Raw genomic sequence first — 23,388 nt, forward strand, 5'->3', positions numbered from 1 at the left:
AAAATCAAAACTTATAAATTAAGATAATTATATTTGAGGTCAAATTGGTGTTAAATTCTAGGTCCACCCATTTTAAAAAAAAAAAGAAAAGAAAAAAGTATTTGAGCTGGATATTACTCCAAACTAGTATAATGAGTTAATTTCCAACTAGGACAGTGAGAATTAAATTCGGAATTAGATTTGGGGTTTTGCAGAACTCTGATTCTATACATCCGCTTGATTGAAAATGGCGTCGCCCACTGAGAAGCCTCCTGCTACAACTGTTGCTGACGTCCGCAAAAGGAAGAGGATGATGAATGAGCAAGACCCTGGGGATCACCCCGGCAAGAAACTTGCTGCCGAGGTTGTGCCTACTAGTACTAACATTGTTTCTTCATCGTCTTTGTCCTACCCTTTGCCTGAGGCTGAGTATATTCATGTTCTTCAAAACGCTCATGTTTTTCACGAGAAGCTTCATAATTTTCACTCAGCTTTCGGCTCTAAATTTAAGTAAGGCCCCCTTTTCCTTTGCGTGTTTCTTTATTATGTTTGTATGGGTCTCTGTGGAGATTATTTATGTATATGGGTTTAGTTTAGTTTTTTTGTTTTGGTGTTTCTAAAGCATTTAAATTTATGGGTTTTTTGGAGATATGGTAATGTTGGGTATGTGGAAAATTTGGGTTGTTTGTGTTTGTTAGGGTACTGAATTAGTTTGATGACAAGGATGGATTTCTGCTTTTTGGGTTTTGTATATGTGAAAATTCGAAGTTCATTCTATTTGTGTATAGCTGTTGGTTGAAGTGTGCTGTATATATTAGTGGAACTTTATTGGTCTATGATTGTTTGAAGGCTGATAGTACAATGAATGAAGTGAACGACATTATTTAGCTATTTCAGATATTCTCAAATACGTTGAAGGACACGGATAAACCATTTTTACTCAAAATTAAAAGATATCTAATATAAACTCAATTTCATGCCTCGGAAAATATGATGTAGGGAGTGTACTTTACCTATAACAACTAATAGACAAAGTTCACAGCTTTAGGTTTTCCATAATTTACCTCATTGACCTATGGTTGTATCTTGATTTGTATGCATACCAAAGAAACTTTGGTATTGTTTTAATAATTTGATGGAGAGAGTATATTAAGGTACAAAGGAGCCACTTCAATTGGAACATTGTGCATCGGGGAGAGATGGTTGCTCTTGGAAAGTTGGAATTTGTAGCACATATCATTAAGTTAGTGCTTGTAAAGTACTGTCTGACAAAATTGATGAGGAGCTGATTGGGGCATAATACCAGATTGATTACATACTATGAGACGAAATGACAAGGATTACAAGGTCTTCCAAATTGGGACTTGTGCTTTGCAACATCGGTTGTTGGCAATAATATATAATCACGGGGAAAACAGCACAGAGGTTAACCAACACAAAGACTATTTCCTTAAAGGATATATGTGGATGTAAGAAGTATTACAGAGCGAGATGTGTTATGAAAATAGATGGTTACATAGGAAAATCATAAGACATACTCCTTTCGTCCTACCTGATTCTTTACATTCGGGCTGGACACAGAGGTTAATAAAAATGTATAAAGTAGTGTGGAAGAGTAAGAAACGTGGGTAAAGTGGTGGACCGATCTGCACTCGTTTAATTTAAAGTAGGATATTAATGTCCATCAAAAGTATGGGATTGACTGTTTAAGGGATTAAAAATCCAAGAATTTTGGTGATGAGATATAATGATGGAATTATAGCCTTAGGAGTAAAGGTAAACTTTGCACCTACCCTTATCAGATCATGCTGTTATGTTTTGTTTAGTTTAGTTTTCTTAATAGTATTGTCAAATTCTTAAATAAATAGGATATTTTGCTTCTTTAATTGTATGTAAAGATTTAGTGGGTTTGATTCATAGAATGGTGTAGGCTGTGATAAAGGATTTGCAGCTCTTTTTATATGTATATTAAGATATGTCTCTTGGGTTTGTAAAATTGTATGCTTGATCTCTGGCAGACCTATGTAGAGCTTTCAATATTGTCACTGGATTTTCCTGTCAAATCAATATTTCTAGCGCCCATAAATTAAAGCTAGATGTAAAAGGGACCTAAACATGGACTATAAGGTGTTATTTATTTTTACACACACATACTATTTTTATCGACTATTTAAAATAAATGTTTGGATAAAGGTTATAAATTCGACACCACTTATTCTATTATTATTAATTATCATCATCATCATCATCATCATCATCATCATCATCATCATCATTATTATTATTATTATTATTATTATTTTAAAAGCAAGCCAGCAAGGTTTTGGCGGGGTTCTTTACCTTGATAATGACACACACATGCCTTTACCAAGATTATATCCTCCGCCTCTTGTTACCAAGAGATGACCAGTATCAACTCTGCTATATTGTTGAGGATCGACGAGCTTATTGTCCATATACAATTTTGATTTTTGAGAGGGTCATTGTACGTCTTGTATCATTCAGGTGGGGATGTCATGTTGGTCGGTGAGTTGCATTGTTTAAGCCTGTATCATACTACTGTGAGTTTGATTAAGAACTTTCTTTGTAGAAGGTGTGTTAGATGCAAGAACAAGTTCAACCATGCATGTCCTCAGTTTTAAATATTTTTTTATGTGTTGAGTGCGGGTGCGTCATCGGTTGTCTGCTCTAAACTTGCCTCCGGTATATTTTGTTGTTTTAGAAAAGGACTGAAAATTGAGGGAGTGAAGATGATTCTAAAGTGCAATTCTACTTTTTGTTTGCTTTGTAGGATCCCTACCATTGGAGGAACTGCTTTAGATTTGCATCGCCTTTTTGTGGAGGTTACATCTCGAGGTGGTATTGAAAAGGTATAATAATATATCTACCTTATTACTTGCAAATAATCTGCACAACTGTACATTAGCCATTTAGCTGTGTATATTTGTAGAGGTTGTATGTTTTTACCATTAATTATCTTTAACAACATTTAAGTTTAGTTAAAGGCTCATAGCATTTTCTTATCTTGTTTAAGATAAATTTTATTAGGCTTGGTCTCAGATCGATATACTGTAAAGTCCCTCAAACTAATGAATACATTCATATTAGACAGTAGTAGCTTCTGTAGAAATGATAAACGCGGTCTCTGGTTTTAGTTGTGTTTAATGTCGTTTTAGAATATATATATTTGGGACAAAAGATAGATAGCATCTAAGTTAGTGACAAAGAACTGTCTTAAATCAATTTGACTATCCTGCTTTCACATAATCAACCTGTACTTTCTTATTATCTTGCTAGTTTCTAAGATCCGATTCACTTGCTGTGCAGTTATTTGCTGCAAAATTTATGCATGTCAGGAAAAGTTCTAAATAAAATATTTTAGGGTATTATGCCATTTCAGATTCTTGTCTAAATCATATTTTGGGAAGGCCAGACATCTTTTTTCCCCCTTACGTCTGCATGTTGTGCCATCAAATGAAGTTGCCATGTACATGCATGCGGTATTTGCTGAAAAATATGATACTAATCTGTCATGATTTCTCTCAGGTTGTAAAAGATCGCAAATGGAAGGAAGTCACAATGGTTTTCAAATACCCATCTACAATAACAAGTGCATCTTTTGTCTTAAGGAAGTACTATCAGTCCCTGCTTTACCATTTTGAACAGGTTTATTACTTCCGGAAAAAAACTCCTTCTGTCCTAGCTACCGGTAATTGAATCTTAACCTTGCCGATACCTCTGTCTGCTATATATAAGTTATCTTTTAGACTTGAATATAAGAATAGGTTCAATTCTTTGTCACAGATTCTGTAAGCACAATTGTCAACGGATCTTCAGCTCAAAAGGACAGTGCTACCGTGCCTCACCTTTCAGGCAAGACAGCTGTATCCTGCTAATGATACTTGACTACTATTCAAGATCTCATATTTTTAGCTTCAGATTGGTGTATATGTTTGACATAATGCTATAGAATCCAATGCAGTATATTTTGGATTTCAGTCTCGTATAAGACGTGGGATCTTATGGTATCAGGGAGAGCTTTTAATTAATATGTTATGTAAGATGCTAGAACATAAGTTAAGGCAAGGACTAATGTGAGTTATTTCATGCTTGGATGTGTAAGCTTGAGGGAGCTTAAGTGAATATGAGTAATGATCAATGCTTAAGCTCAAGAAAATATATTTTCGTATCATCTTCTCTGACAGATAAATCAGATTAAAAAGGATAATATTGAGATTATCTGTTGGGTAAAATATATTTATGGATTAAAATCATATGAACAGAAGCTTTTGGTTGATCAGAATTATGCAAATTTAGGCTGTTCCTTTATTTGGGTGGCTTAGTTCAAGTCATACCGTAAATTTTAATTTAATGCAGATCTGAGCTGAAAGCTTTAGTTAATACTCTAAGACAGAATTTATAACCTTTAAAACGATGGGTTAGCGACATAGGCTGAGCAGTGAGCCCTTGTTATGTTGTGGACTTAGTGAGTACTAAGAGTGGTGGTGGAGGGTGTAATGCAGAATCCTTACTTTCTAGGGTGAAAATGAGACTACATCTCTTTCAAATATTCCCAATATATATAATTTATTGTTTAAGTTTTTTTTAAAATATAAAATATCTCGTCCTTTCCTTTGTACTTCTAAGTAATACAACCACAATCACTTCCATTGGAACTCATGTATCTGGAATCACTGGCATGGATCAAAATAATTATTGCTGGTGTTCTATAGGTTTGAATTTTTTTATTGTTTTGGTTCGAAGGTTTTTGTGTTTGCCTTAGTTTGCTACATAATCTGGATCATATTATCTATATTAAAGTCGCATAAGACTATATATATAGCTTGAAATACCTTGATTTCCATCTTCATAATACCTTATTAGATATGCATGTGGTTATAAACTTGTGTTGAGAATTTGTTTCCATTTATATACAGATGGTTCCAACTTGGGGCCTGGTAGCTCAGTGATCGGAACAATTGATGCTAAATTTGACAGTGGATATATAGTTACTGTGAACTTGGGCTCTGAGCAGTTAAAGGGTGTCATATATCATACCCCTACAGAATTACAGATGTCTCAAAATTCTAATAATGCTACACCCCGTCGCCGAAGCCGGAATAGGTTTGGAGATCCCTCCTGGTTCGAGGAAAGTAGTAGTAGTGGGTATAGCTATTTCTATGCTGAGAATTACAACAGGCTACAACCTATGTACGACAGGCAGGAGAAGGTCATGAACAAGAAAATTTGGCTTCTATGGAACAAGCTTACAGAGGCTGAGAAACAGGTACATATATAATCTCTTTAATCACTTCTCCCTTGCCATTTCTTATTATTGTTTCTCACTGTGAAGAGGTTCTCGAGTTTTATTCGAGTATTTAAAAAGTTTATATCATCATAGGATCTTACGTAATCTGTCTAGTGATAGACTATAAATTGCAAATGCCAAGATATGATGGTTTTAATAATGCATGCAGGGTAGATTTGTTGTATTGTGGTACAGTATACTTCATTGTATTATGTTTAAGATTGTATTTTATGTCTTTGTAGATGATTAGCCTTGGGGAAGAACGATATTATGTATTTGTGCTTATTCAGGGAACATAGAAGTAATACTGAGAAAGTGAAGTGAAATAATATAATAATATACTATCACATTGTTATGTAGTTGTGTACTCCATCAGAAGAAACTTATTAGTGATGTACTCCTTGTGTGATCACACTAATAGATGGAGAAAAGAAAGATAAAAAAAAATCTGAAAGCAGAATTCATTCTTTAGTATTATTATACTTTCATTGTTTGACATTCCTGCTCAACGATATTTTGATTTATTACATAGGTGTGCAAGCAGATTTCATTCTGAAGCTCATTTGTTAAATACATTTATCTGCTGTGTTGCAGGTCTACCATAACAAAAAATGAGACGCCAGGATATATGACAGGCATGGTGTTCAGACTCCCTGAGAATTGACAATCTCAATCGACAATAGAGACTAGAGACTAGATAGTATATAGGTCATTAGATTAACTATTCTGAAGATCCACCTTAAATTTCTTCCTGTTCTGATATCTGCTGTTATCCTTCATATGATATCTTTGTTTCCATGTAGAAGTCCTATTTCTGACTTCAGAGTTGTGGGAAGACATGGTCATTGCCTGAGTAACCTAGGTGATACCTAGTTATTGACTTTAACTCAACTAATCCAGGGTTTTACTCATGAAATTTGATAGTCTAATACCTGAAAATTTGAAGTGAAATCCAACATTTTTTATATATGCTTTCGAGAAAGGTCAGCTCTATAAAAATAAATGAGCAAAGTAGTGAACAACGCATGTGTGCTAGGGTTCATGTAAGGCACGGCATGTCAAACTGGGCATGTCATGACCACCATTAGCCAGACATGTCGTTTTACTAATTTTTAATGTTATATTTATATCATAAATAATAATTTTATATAAATATTATATCTTATAGATATTTGGATTTTTAAATATAGTCCAGGATAACCCAATTTCTGGATCCAATTAAAGTATTAGCCTCATATTTTTATAAGCGTACTTTAATAGCAATGCAATAATAATGCAATAGTTTTAACTATATGCCATTTGAGCATGCTTTTTTGTAAAAATACATGCCTATTATCTCTAGGCATGCAAGCCCAGCTATATGTATATTTGAGATTTTTCTAGATATTTTTCAATCTTGTAATTCAAGTATATACAATTCAGATTTCAAAAATTAAATTAAAATCTTGAGATATTTAATCATGAATTTGAATTGTTCTAATAAATATGATAATATCCGATCAGAATTTTTAATTATATTTAAGTATCTGATGTCATTTATTTGAGATTATTTAAAATCAATTAAAATCTGATGACATTCATTAGTGGATAGATTTTTTAGATTGTGTGAGATGATGAATTTGTGATTATTGTTGGGGGATTTTATGTTTCTTGAAATCTTGTTATAATCCACGAGATTTTATAAGATTATGCTTAAATTTTAAGAATTATCCATTAACTTTGTGATATTTTATTTAAAATTTTTTAGAGTCCTACTTAAATCAAAATAATCAAAATAACGTAGAATACACTAAGATTCTTAGATTAATATCATTGTATTAAAAATCCGTATTAAATACAATTCTACATCCGCTTAATATCCTTGAAAAATAGGGCAATAGTGTAACGTCACCGACCAAAATGTGTAGTACAAATAACTTTGCTGCTGAACTCCATGGCAGTAGGTTTCTATTGTAGTTGTACATGTATGAATCCATTGAAGATAATCTTTTCGATAAGCATTTGCAAATATACTTTGAAAAGGCCACCCAGGGTTTAACCATTTGCAGAGCAAAGGCAATTTGTGTATCTAGTGTTCCTCCATAAAGGATAGTCCTAGGATACAAGTTATATTCTTGCATATCATTTATATTACAATTATTACCAAGTCTTAATAATAATCTTGGATTTACTAGGATTAATTTTCATTATATTATAAGAGTTAACTAGATCATTTTGTGAAATTCATATGTTAAATTACACAAATCTTTAAAGTTTATTGACCGTTGTATTGACAATATTTTAATAACTGTAGGAGACAATGAAAATTTTCTACATGGCACTAATCTTATGAAAAGTATATAAAGTAATAAGATATTTTGATACTCTTGTAATCTTTGTTTTTGATATACTGTAGTAGTCTTTAGTATAGTAATTCAATTTGATACAAATTATAGTATTAACTGATCGTTTGAATTAATCATGCATAGTCTAAAAAATTATTTAATAAGAACTTTACATACTATGTAAACAAGGGCAACATCTTTTTAAATACTATTTTATTTTAATTAATATAATTTTAATTAAACAATAGTGATTTTCGAAAGTCACAATAATAATTATGAATAATATAAAATTTTAAACATGATTTTATCAAATAATAAGATTGTTTATTTTGTAAATTTTACATGTTATAATACTTTTGTTTGTTTTTAACCTAACATAATTTGCTCATTAAATTTTTTCAAGAGAATTCTTTTCAAATCCAAAAATTTTAGACTTCCATTTTGTTATTGACTAAAACTAATTTCCTCTTTCTATTAGAATAATACAGTATTTATTAGAGTTTTAGCCGTTTAGGTTATTGTTTTTAGAAATTTAGAACATCCTTATCATAACCGCTCGATCACGTTTATATTAATCCAAGATAGACGTCATTCTGTAAGATACAAATAATTAGCCCTAGTATTTAGGATACTTGTAGGTTACGGCGGCAGACTGTGTAGGATCAAGGAAAGTGACTCAGAAAATTAGTATGTCTGTTGGGTACCATCTTCAGTTCGCACGGATGTATGCTGTGCAATGTCTGTTAGGTTTTATTTTGGTTGCTTGGGTTCTCCGTTCTTCCTACATCTCCTTTGTAGGCTTAGTCCTAAAGTTCTCTGTGCTTTGTTTGTAGGGCTCCTAGTTTGTTTTCCAGTTTAGTTGTTTGCATGTTATATGCTTTCACTGTTTGTAAGAACTTTCCGAGATTTATGATCTTCATGCTTATAAAAAAAAAAAAAAAAACTATGAAGACAAAACCCTTTTAGCGGAAGGTGTGATTGATTCGAACTTTCCTTCTTTTTAGATATATTACAGTGTAGTTTTTTGATGGCCTTTGAGAAAAATAAGAATTCACCAAATTTCACTCAAAATTCAAATACACTAGAAATTAAACATACAAATTCAATCCTAGCTTAAAAAATGGGATTGCGTTGACTGAAACATCTCAGTACGATTGAAGTGTGTCAAAGTTTATTTAGCAATCCTGGACTTTTAGAAGTTCCCCTTTTTAATTGGCGGCTTTTGAAGTTTTAAATATTTATATCAAGTATGTAACTCCAGTTTTGACACCCCATCACTCAGATCAAACTCAAGGATGAAACTAATATGGTTTTCGTCTTCAATTTAATAGTATAAGAACTTTTATGAATTTTCATTTCAAAATCAATACAACAAAATATTAAAACAATTCAGAAAATATGAATTATAAAACTCTTATGTATATTGAAATACTAAAAATTAATTAACTAAAAAAAAGTTGATAAGAAACTAAGAATGCAGAAGACGCATCTTTGAACATAGTAAACACTATAAACCTGATTTACCGAAAACATAGGACTGTGATTTTCTTGTACAGAGGCACAATATTAATATTACAGAATGTGAGATTTTTTTGGGGGGGGGGGGGTTTGAAAATATTAGCATTTTTTTAAAATTTTTAAAAATATATTTTTATTTTTTTTACAAATTTGTAAATGTATTATTGTTTAATTTATTTTTCTTTGTAATTTAGTGTGTTGCAACCAAATACAATCATTTAAAACCAACATCGAATAGGCAATCGAAATTAACTCTATTTTTTTTTTGGAAAAAATATTGCTCTACCTTGTATTTGGTTGTAAATTATATAAAACAATTCATGTAGTTGATTCGAATTTCCAACATTAATCGATAATCACACTTCTCTAACCGAAACTAATTAAATTTTTAATTATTCATTTAATTTATTTTCGATCAATTCAATCTTCGATTAATTATGATTCTAGTCGATTGAATTCAATTTCAAATTTTTACAACGGATACTCATAATATTGAATGTGGATATCATATAATTTTGGGATATTAAATGTAAGAGATATGGATTTGTGAAAACAAGGAGTCTCTTCTTGCTTTCTTTCTTCATCCCAACCGCTTTCTCTCCGTAACACTCTATCTCTTGGTCTCAATTCTCTGTATACATTAATTTGTACATATAAATCCACGCAATTCTTCTTTTCTTTTCCTCTGTTTTGTACTACTCAACCACCGTAAATTGGATTATTTGGTATATTTGGTCCGGGCCTACAAAATTGTCTCTATCTTCCCCACACTCACTAATATCTGCTCACTATCTCTACACTTTTTTATTAACTAAAAAGAAACAGGGATACTATTGGGATACTATTGTTTAATAAATCTTCGAAATATTAAATGAGATTTAGATATCGGGGAGCAGAATCCGAATAAAATAGAATAAAAAATTTGATATCTAGGGTTAAAATAATATTTTAAGCTGCCGAGGAGCATTAGGCACAGCAGCAGCTAGACCCACCACACGTACATATATATACACCACATACCCACACCTCTCCTCGCTCATTCTATTTTCTCTATAACGCCGCAGCTAAAACTCTTCAGCTCTCTCTCTCTCTCAAATCTCTCTCCATCTCTCTCTCTCTCTCTCAGCTCCAATGGAGAATGAGCAGGAAAACAAGGCCTCTTTCAAATTCAAGATGCCCCAGATGAATTCTTCGGCTGCTGATCAACAAGCTGGGGGCTCGTCTTCTTCACCTGGCGACGTGAATCTGAGCAAGACGAATTGTTCTGTATGCAACAAGGAGTTCGTGAGTGCTAAAGCTTTATCTGGTCACATGAGGGTGCACGGCTCAGCTACCAAGAAACAGCAGGGTCTCGAGGACGTGATTCGCGCTCGTAATCAACCCATCTTGAAGAAGCAGCGCAATCGATCTCGATCTGATTCGCAGAGTCTATTGCCAACTCTTCATCCTTGTGATCATTGTAGCAAGGTGTTTCGAACAGCGGTGTCTTTGTTTGGACACATGAGGTGTCATCCCGAAAGGGCTTGGAGGGGTATGAGGCCTCCGTCACAGGAGCTGCCTACGTGGCGTGTTAAGGCCAGGCGGGGTAGAAGAAGTCTCAAGAATCAAGCTGAGGAGGTTTCGTGGAGCTATGTGGATTTGGATTCGGATGAGGATGAGGTGGATGATGAAGAGAGGAGGAGGACGCTTGATGGTGTTAATGATTTGTTGCTGTTGAAGAATTCGGGTTCGTCGGGTTCTTCGGGTTTAAGTACTCTGGCTGCTGCTGCTAAGGGTAATTCCTACAGGGAAGAGGGTTTTGATGAAATGAGATCTGTGGGTAATGGTTTTGGTGAGCAGGTTGGTAAGAAGAGGAGGGGAAATGTTGATGATTATCCTGTTGTGAGCAAAATGACAAGGGAGGTAGGTGGGTCCAGTGCTGATCATAAGATGAGGGATTGCATTGGTTTTGTACACCAGGAGGGTAATGCTGTGGGAAATAATTCTGATGCTGAGGATGGATCTGATGGTATAAACACTGAATTGGTCATCGGAAACAAGACTCGTGATAAGGACAATCATGGGGATCTTGCAATTGGGAATGGCAAGAGCAAGGGGACTAGGAAGGTGAGGCTGATTAAAGAGCTGATGATCACTCAAGAGAAGCCACCAGCTGTGGGTGGTTCAGGCTCATCTGCTCAGGCTGCCGCTGCGATTGCTTCAGAGAAGTACAAGTGCAGCACTTGTGACAAGTGCTTCTCTAGTCCCCAAGCACTGGGTGGCCACAGGTCTAGCCATTACAAGCTTAAGGTCACCGTCATCAATGGGACGGACAGTGTTCCTGATAAGCATCCTATTCAGATATCTTCATCTGTCAGTGCTTTTGCACCACCTGCTCAGACCCTGGTGAGCAATGAAGAGCTGAACAAGAGCCACCAGCAGCAGCCCCTTAAAAGTGAAGAGTGTGCCACAAAGGGAAACTATTTTGATGAGGTTGGTGGGAGCTCAAAGGCTGATCCTGATCATTTCAGCAGCACTGTGTACCAGTGCACTATGTGCTACAAGGAATTCCCCTCTGGTCAGGCACTTGGGGGTCACAAGAGGTGCCATTGGGCTGCTCTAGCTGATGGCCAAACTGAAGCAGAAGTTCCACCTCTAGTACAAGCTGGAACATCAGGTGAAGAAGCCGGTACTCAGGCTGGTGGCAAACGAATCCGGCTTATGGGAGTCGACCTGGATGTGCCACCTTCCCTGGTGCCTGATGCTGAAGATCTTGTTGCTGCAGGCTGGTACTGAAAATTTCCTGCAAGGACACCAGTTTTTTTTTTTTTTTTTTTTTTTTTTTCTGGAATCTGCAAGGACACCAGTTGATTAGTAATAGTTAGTAATAGCCTATAAGCTGCTGTTGCATCAACATTACATAATTAAGATAATGGTTTTCTTGATTGGTGTTTGAGTACCCTTTATTACCTTCATTAAATACTGTGTTTGTGCGCTTGCTTTGGGTCTGATGTATCTGTATGTGGTGTATATTTCATGCTAGAAGTGCATAATTGGTAGTTAGATGGCTTCTTCTACTGCATTTCTGCAGAGCTTTGTTCTGTCAATCTATGCATGTTGACATGATAATATTATATTATACACTAGTGGATTGCAAATGTCCTGAATTGGGATTTGCCGAAGTGCCTGCTTCACTTTCTTGCAAGACACTATTATATTATATGTTGATGTTGTGTGTGTGTATACTGTATACTTCTATTTATAATACCACAAAGGCCCTCCCTCTTCTAAGATATTGGGGCTGTTTGGCAACGGTTTAAAAGCCGACTTCTGGATTTATAAGTTAGAAGCACTTATTTCGTACCGTTTGTGTAAAAAGTCAAGAAGTACTTATAAAAAGCTAGGAATGCTAGCTTTTGTTTGTGGACTTCTACTTATTTCCCAAACACTTTAATCACTTATAAGTCTTAACTTGCCTCTAACTTGTATTCCATTTTTTATTTTAAGTAAGAATTATTTATTTTAATCTTACCCAAACGGCCCCATTGTATGGACTTTGGAAGATTAAACCAAGGACGTGTGGAGAAGACAATATGTATAACTATAGTCTATAGAGGACTTGTGAAACTGCATATTTGCCTTTTCTAATCAGGATCATATTGACACGTCAAACATGTATAGGTTTTATAAATTTGTTAAAAATTTAGAGGCAAAGACGGTCTTGATTGACCAAAGTCAAGAGGAATAAAGTCCTTTTTTTCAGGGAGGAATGATGTACACTATCCTGAGACTTCTTGTTTTGATATTTTACTTGCTCTTCTGCTCCATATCCTTCTTATATTTCATCATAAGTATACGTGATTCATGTTATAGATCCTGATTACGTACTGTTGCCTAAAAAGAAGACTGTAATTATTTAGATAGAATGTAACACGACATAACCAGTAATTACGGTGGATGAAAGGCTCAACTGTTTTATAGGTACATTCTCGTGACCATATAAAATACAATGAGGAAACAACTTCTTTTTGTTATTTTACTTTTGAAGTGTATTAAACATGTCCTAAGTTTCCTTGTTCCATTATATGCTTAGTTTTGTTCTTAATTTTACATTCCATCGGCTTGCCATCATGATCTTCGTCCATGCTACAATATTTAATATTAAATAGATTATTATTTTCAAAAATAAAAGTTGGATATGGCAAGAAACAAATTTTAAATTAAGTAAAATGAAAAATGCATGGTGCATCATATTTCTATTAACAAACTTTCACGAACTATCTAAACACTGAAAGGTGGCATGCCAGTTATAAGAAAAAGAAGCATTTAAGTAGGTAGAATATTAAGAAAGAAACAATGTATATAACAGCCCAAGAAAATAATGAAAAACGTAACATTGTAGACATTGTTCTACATATTTCCTGTACACGTCATGTCATCATTACACTTTTCAAGTGCTGGGGGAAAGAGAGATTAATCTTGCTTACACTTGCTTGCTAAGAGCACTCTCAATGGTGTGATACATCATACATGATACATGAGTCATGAGTGTGTAGTACAATATTGAAACAATAACTAAAATATAGTAGTACTCCATTTTAGGTGTGCTGGACCTTCCACAGATGTAACACAAGTACTGTAATTAACTTAAATATAATATATAAAATATAAATTCTTCCATATTTATCTTTTTATTAAAGAACTACAATATAGGGAAATAGATAAAATTAGCAAAACAAAGACACTTTATATTCATAAATGAAAATGTGAGTTAAGTTTAATAAAAAATAGTTAAAACATATTAGAACCAATTATTATTATTATTATTATATATATATGTGATATTATTTAACGTCAAACTAACTTTTTATATTAAATTATAATAATTATTTTAATTATTATAGCTTTAACACTTAAAAAAACATTTCCTTGATTGGTGGCTTGGCGCTGCTTAGCAGTGCTTGGACAAGTAAAATGTAATATATGTTGCCAGTGTGACAGCAACTGTTACCGTTTCCAACTATTTTTTCACTTGTCTTTAATAATCTGTACATGTGATGTGGCTAGGTTATAAAGGGTAGTTTAACCTTTCTTTTTCCTCCGCTAACTAAAAATCTTAATTAATACCCGCTTTGTACTAGGTTTAGCTGTTATTCACTTCATCTCCAACTAATTATTTAGATTATTTAATTTATATCTATTATATATCTAATAAAAATTAAATCTATCTATTTTAATATATATTTTCAAATTATATAAAAAATTAAAAATAATTTTATTATTATCAATTTAATTATTAAAATTTAAATCAAAAAAATAACTTATTAAGAACGTATAAAGTAGTTGTTGCCTTCCGCTTTAAATTTAACGATGCATATCCATCCATCTAGAATACATAACCCTACAATCAATGAATATCTGAATATCTTTTCCCTATAATTTCTCATTCTCTCGAGCTAGTTAAGAAACAGTTATAATCCAAGATCAAAGTTTGCCTACAACAATTTATATGCAAAGTCAATGAAATTTTCAGTTAATTATTCTATGATAGTTGTAGTCTCAAGAGTAGGACATAAAAACTAGACCTAATAATTTGGTACACAACACAATACCAAAACAAAAAGGTAGTATTTGGGTTTAAACTCTTAGCACCAGAAACAAGAAAATCCACCAACACAAAAGTACACAATCAATTTAACACAAACATCCGTGACTTCCACAAGAACTTACAAGCAACATCATATTGACTATTGTCTACGGAAGACTATCTACAAAATTAGGTGGGTACATCCTCAGTGTATTCAGGAACCAACTGTAAAACAAAGAAACAAAGGGCCGCAAACAGTAGCACCAACTGTATGAAGAAAAGTGAGGCAAATTTACACATTCTCTTCTCCAGCTTCACATATTCACCGATCTCCTTTTTCATTTCTAACTCGTCCACTTGTCTCTTTAGCATGCGTGCTCTGGTTCCTATGTTTTCAGAGAAGTTCACTATCTTGGCTTGTTCTGAAGCAAGTGTCTTCTGTTCTTCCAAAAATTTGATTTCATCTGCTTTGTTCACACCCGAAGACAAACTACTATATAATACCAGAAACCCAACCTCGGCTTCAATCTTCTGCTTGAAGAGGCTTTCAAGTTCCAAATTCTGATCTCTTGAATTTTTATGTTCCAATTCACTGATTTTTCTGTTTTCTTCCAGTCGTGCTGTATTATCTTCAAGTTCAATAACCTTACTTTCCTTTACCTCAAGCACAGAACTTGAGTCAGCAAGCTTGCTTTCTAACTTGTTAACATTCCACTTTAAGTTAACTCTCTCATTGTCCAATGAACTTCGACGAGTTTGGCGAGTCTCCCCATATTGCTGCTGTTCAGTTAAGTTCGGAATACTATCCTGGACCTCATCGCTGTCATCTTTTCCGATTTCCCTAAATTTTAGAAGTTCTGCAAAGTAGAAACAAGTAGAGTTAGCCTCACCTGCCAGAAAATCTCTAATCATGAACAAAATTAGGCGGAAAAACGAGAGAAGCACGGGAGATCATCATGTTGAAATGGTTTTCGGATCATAAAATGGCGAGAAAACTTGGGAACAATATCAACTGTGTGCCTAAACCTAACTGCCTATCTAAAAAAGGCATGTCCTTGACACAGGCTTCAAATGCCTCTGTCAGATGCAAACAAGTGTAAGCTGCACTGCTCCTTATTTCATTATATAGTAAATTATAAATCATCGGTGATGAACTCATAGGTACTAGTGTACTGCAAAGGAAAATACTGAAATTACGTGAAGCAGAAAAGAACAATAAACTGGACAACTGTAACTGCAATTATAAAACAAAAAACTACTCTGTACATTACTTCAAAGTTTAGTCAAAGGATTTAGTTTAAAACTGAGAAAGCTAAAAAGCAACAAGGAGGTTCACAGGTTAGAATTTAGCAGGTCAAGTGGTCAGCAAATCCTAGCAAGAGTGGATTTCAGTATAGAAACATTATTCCCAGTTAAGACCAATGGGCAATTATCTAAGATTACTATATATTATCCAGGGCCAGGGCCCGATAAACTAATGCTTATGCCCTCCGATAGAGTATTTGCAGATCACACAAGTACTTAACATTTCAATCCCCGAATAACATAACAATACAAACAACTTCCTAGTAGTTGCAGAGGCCAGATGCCGAAGCTAATGGGGATCAAAAGATCTTCACAAGTCTTCCTCTTAGAACCGCCACCAATAAGAATGCATGGTATAGTAGTGTGACAATTATTGACACTAATTTGTACATAGCATTATTTTTCTCACCTAGCATATACAAAACAAAATCATCAAAATCAAAGAATCCAAACCCCACAAAATGTGGGAAGAAATAAATATATCCTGCGATTTACTAAAATGCAAAATATAAGATAATATATACTTCAATATATTTATATGTACCTATATCTTATGTTTTTGTTCGACCCTGCATATTTATGTACATATTAAGTAACTTCTAGAGAATTTAGTTGGAAAACACCTTCTTTTTTCCTATTACAACTTACAATACATTTGGTTCGATAAAAGAGGTGTGACCAAGAAAAGAGGAGAAGTAGAGGTGGAAGAGGTGAATCAATAAAGTGATGAAGAGTATTTATCTTCTAATGATCAGACTTGTGAAGGACATAAGCATAAAGAACACAAACACACTCATTTGTAATTTTAGAAGGGTCAAGCTCAAGTTCAATTGTGGAATCAAATGGAGGTATAAGATCATGTAAAGGGACCAAACCACTTTATAACTGCACTCTATTCGAAAAGGTGTGTCTATGTCTAACCATTACAGTTTTCCATTTGTGCCCAGTATATAATTCAGCAAATGTTAATTTAATGCGAGCCCTTGTACTAATTCTCTAGTAAGGTTCCCAAATCTGTATATCGCACTTCTTGCAAAATCTATATGTATGGTTCCCTACAGGAAAGATCAAGTCAACAACCAGATACTTTACATCTATGTAGCTCAACTGATGTATCTAATAATATCTACTTAAGAATAACTAAAACTAATAATGAAGGAGGATAGAACACCTTGAGCAAGTGCTTCATGCGCGGACTGGAGACTGGTGATAGACTCGAGCAAAGGATCCTGATCTGCTGACAACCCAATGTTCTCACTGTTGACCCCTTTCCTTTTCCAATTCAGATCAGCAGGTAGGTAACTTTGTGAAACATCCTCACATTCAGCCATGTTTTTCCTAAATCCAGCCTGAAGTTCCTCAGCGAAACGCTGTTCACTGCCCTGAGCTTCATCATCACTGTTTTCTCCATCATAATTTGCAGACCTTCTACTTTGTCTGCCCTTACTCGTCACAGAACTAGCTCCCTGAAGAAAGACAAAGTTTGAGCTCCGAGAGTCAGACTCCATGCTGGAATGAGAGTTCTCCTTCTCGATTTTGACCTGATTCCCTCTGGGCTTCTTACCTGAATCAGTTCGACTTTTACCCTGCTGACCCATCTGGGCTGCTACATTATGATCCCTGTTCGAACTTATGACCCCATTATTATCACCAAGATATCCTCCCAGTGCAGCTATCTCTGACTTCCACCTAGGAGCACTAGCGGCAGTCGAGGACCTGCTACTCCGATCTTCACTATTTTCTGAATCTGTGGCAACAGCATTAATAGGTCCAAATCCCAACCCATAACCAAAACCACCAGAAGCAAGTCCTGGACTTTTGACCACAGCATTAGTAGACGAAACCGAGCCCTCACTTCTCTGCTTCGTGTCAGCAGAACCCGCACGATTTCTCGAATCATTAGTTGCATTCGGCAACACTCTCTTCCCTCTATCATTATCCACACTATTCCCCCGTTCCTTACTAGATTCCCTTCTTGGAATCCTCTTCCACTTCTTCAACCCATACCCTTTCTTCACCTTAGGGCTCGACCCAATTGAACCAGCAGGCTTCGATTGACCCCCCTCGGGTCTCACTTCATCCGCTGAACTCTTCCCAACATTCTCAAGAACACAATCTTTACTACCATCAACCAATTTACTCCCACTCCGAACAATAAGTTCATTATTATCTTCCACAGATTCAATGACAGAACTTTCACTCTCCAAATCCATCACCCCAAAGTTCACAACTTCAAGAACTATACAAACCAAAAAAACACTCTATTATGCAAAATAAGGGGAATCACAGATCAAGATCGAGAACAATTAACAACCCATCATTCCAGGCCACAGGAGAGAGCAAATCTACCACACAATCTCAAAAACATCAATTAAATAAAACCAGAACTATAATTAATTAGACTATAAATAAATGTAACCCTAATTTGTTTGGATCTAGAAAAGAATTAACATAGTAAAAAGAGCAAGCAAAATAAGGAAAGTTGTGTGACTAATAAATTGAACTAAATAAAACGATATACATACATGATGTGTGTGTATCAATCACAAACAGCGGCGTACCTTTTGCGCCATAAAATTAGAAAGATAGAGGTTGAAGAAATTTCCTGAAAACAGGTTAATTAATTATCTGGGGTTACGGATTTCCCAATAAACTGATGATGATGTAAAAGGTAAGTGGGCCCTCAAGTGTGAAGGAGATGAGGCCACGTGTTTGGTCGGTTTTAGTAAAATCTAAACTAAAATCATATATTTTCGTTTTTTATAGTTGAAATTTTTATTTGAATTGATGGTTAAATTGTAAAATTCAAAATTTTAGTATAAATCTGGTTTCAGAGAAATAAAAATACTTTTGTCATGTCACTTCATATATTTTCTTTTCTTAAGTTTGAAAATAATATCTTGTTCGACTTCGAAATTCATGTTTTTGATTTAATGGGATCGTTTGGGTGAGCTTAAAATAAGTGCTTCTTGCTTAAAATAAAAAAGCGGAGATAAAATTTTGAAAATAATATCTTGTTCGACTTCGAAATTCATGTTTTTGATTTAATGGGATCGTTTGGGTGAGCTTAAAATAAGTGCTTCTTGCTTAAAATAAAAAAGCGGAGATAAAATTAGAGGTAGGTTAAGACTTATAAGTGATTAAAATATTTGAGAAATAAGCTGAAGCCCTGAAACAAAAGTTATCATTCCTAGCTTTTTACGAGTGTTTATTGACCTTTTACACAAACGGTATGAAATAAGTGCTTCTAACTTATAAACCAGAAGCCCGGCTTTTAAACCGGAAACAAACACCTCCAATAACTTCATAGTTTTCGTTTAGTTTCTACTTTATATGTTGATTTTGTTCTTTATTGATGGTAAAATATCAACTAAAAATGTGTATCTATTCGAAATTCATTAAGAACATTTTCCATGATAAAAAAGTTGAAATAAAACCATTCTTTAAAAAGAATGTACATAATAGCGTAAATTTGAGCAAACTATACTTTTAAATTTTTTAAAAAATATATATTATCAAACTACCATAATATTCCCGATTAGAGCAAGTCCAATAGTGAGTTATATCTTGTGCTCTATCTATATTATAGCTCAAAATCAAAAAATTTCAACTCCAATAGTGTGCTAAACTTGGTAGTTGGTGCTATATTTAGCACAAACTATAGCAATAGCTATAATTGCCACCTCATCAAAAACTAAAAAAGTAAAGGAAAATGAATAAGAAATAGATTTATATCTCAACCTATTCAAGTACATGAATGCACATATATGAATTTGACAGAAGATATAGCACCAATCATTGGAGATGTGATATTATTTTAACACCAAAAACCACAAAAAAAAACAAAAAAAAACCACTTTTTGGTGTTATATTTTAGAGGTTTTTTCATAAATATATAGGAAAAAGTAAATTTTTGCAAATTTACTTTTCTCAAGAATAGCTATTTGCAGTTTTACTACACTAAGTTTCTAAATTGCAAAAATACTACCCCTCTCTTCTGCAACTGAATGCAACCACATGCAACGGAATGCCTGATTTGAAGTTCCAGTTCTCCAATATCATTTTCGACCTCATCCTTGGAATCCATACATATATATATATATATATATATATATATATATATATATATGTATGGATTCCAAGGATGAGGTCGAAAATGACATTTGAGAACTGGAACTTGAAATCAGGAGTTGCAGTTGCATATGAGGTTGCATTCAGTTGCATATGGTTGAATGCAATCTCATATGCAACTGAGAACTGTAAGTTACAATTGATGTATGGGTGCCCCTGGCGGGGCCATTAGATCAAAATAGAATCAACTGAATGCAACCTCATAAGCAACTGAATTTTTTTAGGGTGGGGTGATATTGTGGTGGATTTGGGTTGCAGGCCCCGCAGGGGCAATATTCAACTGAATATGCAATCTCATAAGTAACTAAATGCAACTGAAAACTGTAAATTACAACTGATGTATGGGTGCCCCTGGCGGGGCCATTAGATCAAAATAGAGTCAACTGAATGCAACCAAATGCAACTGATCGAAAATGAAATTTGAAAAATGGAACTTGAAATCAGGCATTCGCATATGAGGTTGCATTTAGTTGCAGGGGGAGGGGGTAGTATTTTTGCAATTTAGAAACTTAGTTTAGTAAATATGCAATTAATTTAGGAAGATGGTATTTTTGCAAGTAAGATCCTAAAAAGTAGTATATTTGATAAATTCCCTATATTTTAATTATAACTATATCTATTTTTAGCTCACCATTGGACTTGCTACATTTTTTAAAAGAGTCATAAATCGCGTCAAAAGTAACAGTTGAACGGCACGGAGGGAGGAGAACGTTTAAAGAACATAAGCAATTTGCCGCAAAAAAAAAAGAGAAAAACAAGAACACAACCCACTTCCAAATCTAGGGCTTCTCCTTCATTTCCCCGATTCAAAACACCGTCTCTCACTCTCTCGAGGATTTTAAATTTCTCTCCGGCAATCTCTCCCAAATCTCTCCCGATCTCTGCCGATCTCTCCCGCTTCAATGGCCGCCACAGCAATCCAATCCTCTCCCTACTCCAAAACTGAGAGCTATGTCGACAACAAGCGCAAGGACGACATCCGAATGGCCAACATCAACGCCGCCCGATCCGTCGCCGACGCCGTGCGCACATCTCTCGGTCCCAAAGGCATGGACAAGATGATCTCCACCGCCTCCGGCGAAGTCATCATCACCAACGACGGCGCCACTATTCTCAACAAAATGGAAGTCCTCCAGCCCGCCGCCAAGTTCCTCGTTGAGCTTTCGAAGTCGCAAGACATCGTCGCCGGATACGGCACCACTACCGTCGTCGTCATCGCCGGCGCCCTCCTCAAACAATGCCAGACTCTCCTCTCCACCGGCGTCCATCCCACGGTAATCTCGGAAGCTCTACATAAAGTTTCGTTGAAATCGATTGATGTTTTAACTGCTATGTCTGTTCCGGTTGAGTTATCCGATAGGGAGAGTTTGATTAAGTCAGCAAGTACTAGTTTGAATAGTAAAGTGGTTTCTCAGTACTCTAGTCTGTTGGCCCCTTTGGCTGTTGATGCGGTTTTGAATGTCGTGGACTCGGTGAACCCGGATTTAGTTGATTTGAGGGATGTCAAGATTGTTAAGAAGTTGGGCGGGACGGTTGATGATACGGAGTTGGTCAAAGGGTTGGTTTTTGATAAGAAAGTTAGTCATGCTTCCGGCGGGTTGACTAGGGTTGAGAATGCAAAAATTGGGGTTATTCAGTTTCAGATATCACCGCCTAAGACGGATATTGAGCAGAGTATAGTGGTGAGTGATTATACGCAGATGGATAGGATTTTGAAGGAGGAGAGGAATTATATTTTGGGGATGATTAAGAAGATTAAGGCGACAGGTTGTAATGTGTTGTTGATTCAGAAGAGTATTTTGAGGGATGCGGTTACAGAGTTGTCATTGCATTACTTGGCAAAAGCAAAGATTTTGGTGGTTAAGGATGTGGAGAGGGATGAGATTGAGTTTATTACAAAGACATTGAATTGTTTGCCAATTGCAAATATTGAGCATTTTAGGGCGGAGAAGTTGGGGTTTGCGGATTTGGTTGAGGAGGTTTCACTAGGGGAGAGGAAGATTGTTAAGATTACAGGGATCAAGGAGATGGGGAGGACTACTACGGTGTTGGTTAGGGGGTCAAATCAGTTGGTTCTTGATGAGGCGGAGAGGAGCTTGCACGATGCTTTGTGTGTCGTGAGGTGTTTGGTGAACAAGAAGTTTTTGATTGCTGGAGGTGGGGCACCTGAGATTGAACTTTCGAGGCAGTTGGGTGCTTGGGCTAAGGTATTGCAGGGTATGGAAGGTTACTGTGTGAAGTCATTTGTTGAGGCTTTGGAAGTTATTCCGTATACTTTGGCTGAGAATGCGGGTTTGAACCCAATTCTCATTGTAACTGAGCTTCGCAACAGGCATGCACAGGGAGAGATTAATGCTGGGATTAATGTCAGGAAGGGACAGATCACCAATATCTTGGAGGAAAATGTTGTGCAGCCCCTGCTAGTGAGCACAAGTGCGATTTCTCTGGCCACAGAATGTGTGCGGATGATCTTGAAGATTGATGACATTGTAACAGTGAGGTAGATAAGATTTGATGATAGCATGGGATTGATTGCATGAAAACTGTTTATGATATTGTCTCTTAATATCTTTTTTTAGTTGCTTTGCCATTTTGTAAGAAACTTTGTTAGATGAGTTTTGACTCGTTTGTGGTGATCTGGTCACTTTAGCATTAGTTATGTTGGCTCTTCTTTTCTTTAAGTTGTTTATTATGAACAATGTAATATCAGGACCCTTACTATTATTATTTTGTTTTGCTACGGAAAAAAAAGGTATAGAACATTTAAAATATAATTAATTTCACCCATTCATTTTGATTGTACAAGTGTATTATTTTACCATTTGTATGTTAATTATCCAATGCTATCATGATAATAATAAATTAATAAATATAAAAATCATGAAACTAAATAATAATATTTAAGAGTTTATTTCTAAACACAAAAAGAAAAGAAGATGAAGATTTCATTTCATGAAACTTTATGATATTATACAACATTTAAAATATTATCAATTCCACCCATTTATTTTGATTGTCAGTTATTTATTAGTTGGTTAATTATTTATTTTAACCCACTGGAAAAATGAAATTGGTTAATTATTTATTTTAACCCACTAAAAAAACGAAACTGATTGATTTCTTATATATACTAGCCTTTAACCCGTGCGAAGCACGGGCGGGTATAGAATTCGTAATTTATTAATTATAATTTAAATTTTAACATCATCTTATTAATATTTTAGTATTAATGAATTAGATTTAACCAGATTATATTT

The 23,388-nt window shown here is 34.9% G+C and overlaps 4 protein-coding genes across 7 annotated transcripts; 3 read left to right on the forward strand and 1 right to left on the reverse strand.

The window, feature by feature from the left end:
• The first annotated feature begins 141 nt into the window (after positions 1-141).
• On the forward strand, positions 142-6,210 carry LOC108216801 (high mobility group B protein 10). Its single transcript, XM_017389640.2, has 6 exons — positions 142-489; positions 2,771-2,849; positions 3,526-3,688; positions 3,784-3,852; positions 4,917-5,266; positions 5,882-6,210. Exons 1-6 carry the CDS (start codon positions 227-229, stop codon positions 5,900-5,902), a joined length of 945 nt encoding a protein of 314 aa, XP_017245129.1. The 5' UTR covers positions 142-226; the 3' UTR covers positions 5,903-6,210.
• Positions 6,211-10,231: 4,021 nt separating this feature from the next.
• On the forward strand, positions 10,232-11,904 carry LOC108217423 (uncharacterized). Its single transcript, XM_017390255.2, has one exon. It carries the CDS (start codon positions 10,261-10,263, stop codon positions 11,902-11,904), a length of 1,644 nt encoding a protein of 547 aa, XP_017245744.1. The 5' UTR covers positions 10,232-10,260.
• A 2,813-nt stretch (positions 11,905-14,717) lies between these two features.
• LOC108219341 (WPP domain-interacting protein 2) lies at positions 14,718-18,688 on the reverse strand. Of its 4 annotated transcripts, none has more exons than XM_017392742.2 (3): positions 18,562-18,688; positions 17,172-18,239; positions 14,718-15,552 (listed from the first exon to the last, which is right to left on the reverse strand). In XM_017392742.2, exons 2-3 carry the CDS (start codon positions 18,211-18,213, stop codon positions 14,885-14,887), a joined length of 1,710 nt encoding a protein of 569 aa, XP_017248231.1. In that variant the 5' UTR covers positions 18,214-18,239; positions 18,562-18,688; the 3' UTR covers positions 14,718-14,884. The 4 variants fall into 4 exon arrangements, with proteins under 4 accessions (XP_017248231.1, XP_017248232.1, XP_017248233.1 ...); XM_017392743.2 differs by having other exon boundaries at positions 17,172-18,345; positions 18,562-18,684; XM_017392744.2 differs by having other exon boundaries at positions 18,526-18,614.
• A 2,124-nt stretch (positions 18,689-20,812) lies between these two features.
• LOC108219490 (T-complex protein 1 subunit delta) lies at positions 20,813-22,855 on the forward strand. The gene has a single exon (XM_017392966.2). The coding sequence runs from the start codon at positions 21,034-21,036 to the stop codon at positions 22,633-22,635; it is 1,602 nt and encodes a 533-aa protein (XP_017248455.1). The 5' UTR covers positions 20,813-21,033; the 3' UTR covers positions 22,636-22,855.
• Positions 22,856-23,388: the final 533 nt, after the last annotated feature.

This window comes from Daucus carota, chromosome 4, assembly GCF_001625215.2.
Source record: "Daucus carota subsp. sativus chromosome 4, DH1 v3.0, whole genome shotgun sequence".
Lineage (NCBI taxonomy): Eukaryota > Viridiplantae > Streptophyta > Magnoliopsida > Apiales > Apiaceae > Daucus > Daucus carota.

Coding starts and splice junctions, on each gene's coding strand:
- LOC108216801 (XM_017389640.2), top strand. CDS start 227: ATGGCGTCGCCCACTGAGAAGCCTCCTGCTACAACTGTTGCTGACGTC. Junction 3,689..3,783: donor TCCTTCTGTCCTAGCTACCG/GTAATTGAATCT, acceptor TCTTTGTCACAG/ATTCTGTAAGCACAATTGTC. Junction 3,853..4,916: donor TACCGTGCCTCACCTTTCAG/GCAAGACAGCTG, acceptor ATTTATATACAG/ATGGTTCCAACTTGGGGCCT.
- LOC108217423 (XM_017390255.2), top strand. CDS start 10,261: ATGGAGAATGAGCAGGAAAACAAGGCCTCTTTCAAATTCAAGATGCCC.
- LOC108219341 (XM_017392742.2), bottom strand. CDS start 18,213: ATGGATTTGGAGAGTGAAAGTTCTGTCATTGAATCTGTGGAAGATAAT. Junction 15,553..17,171: donor GCATGAAGCACTTGCTCAAG/GTGTTCTATCCT, acceptor TCTACTTTGCAG/AACTTCTAAAATTTAGGGAA.
- LOC108219490 (XM_017392966.2), top strand. CDS start 21,034: ATGGCCGCCACAGCAATCCAATCCTCTCCCTACTCCAAAACTGAGAGC.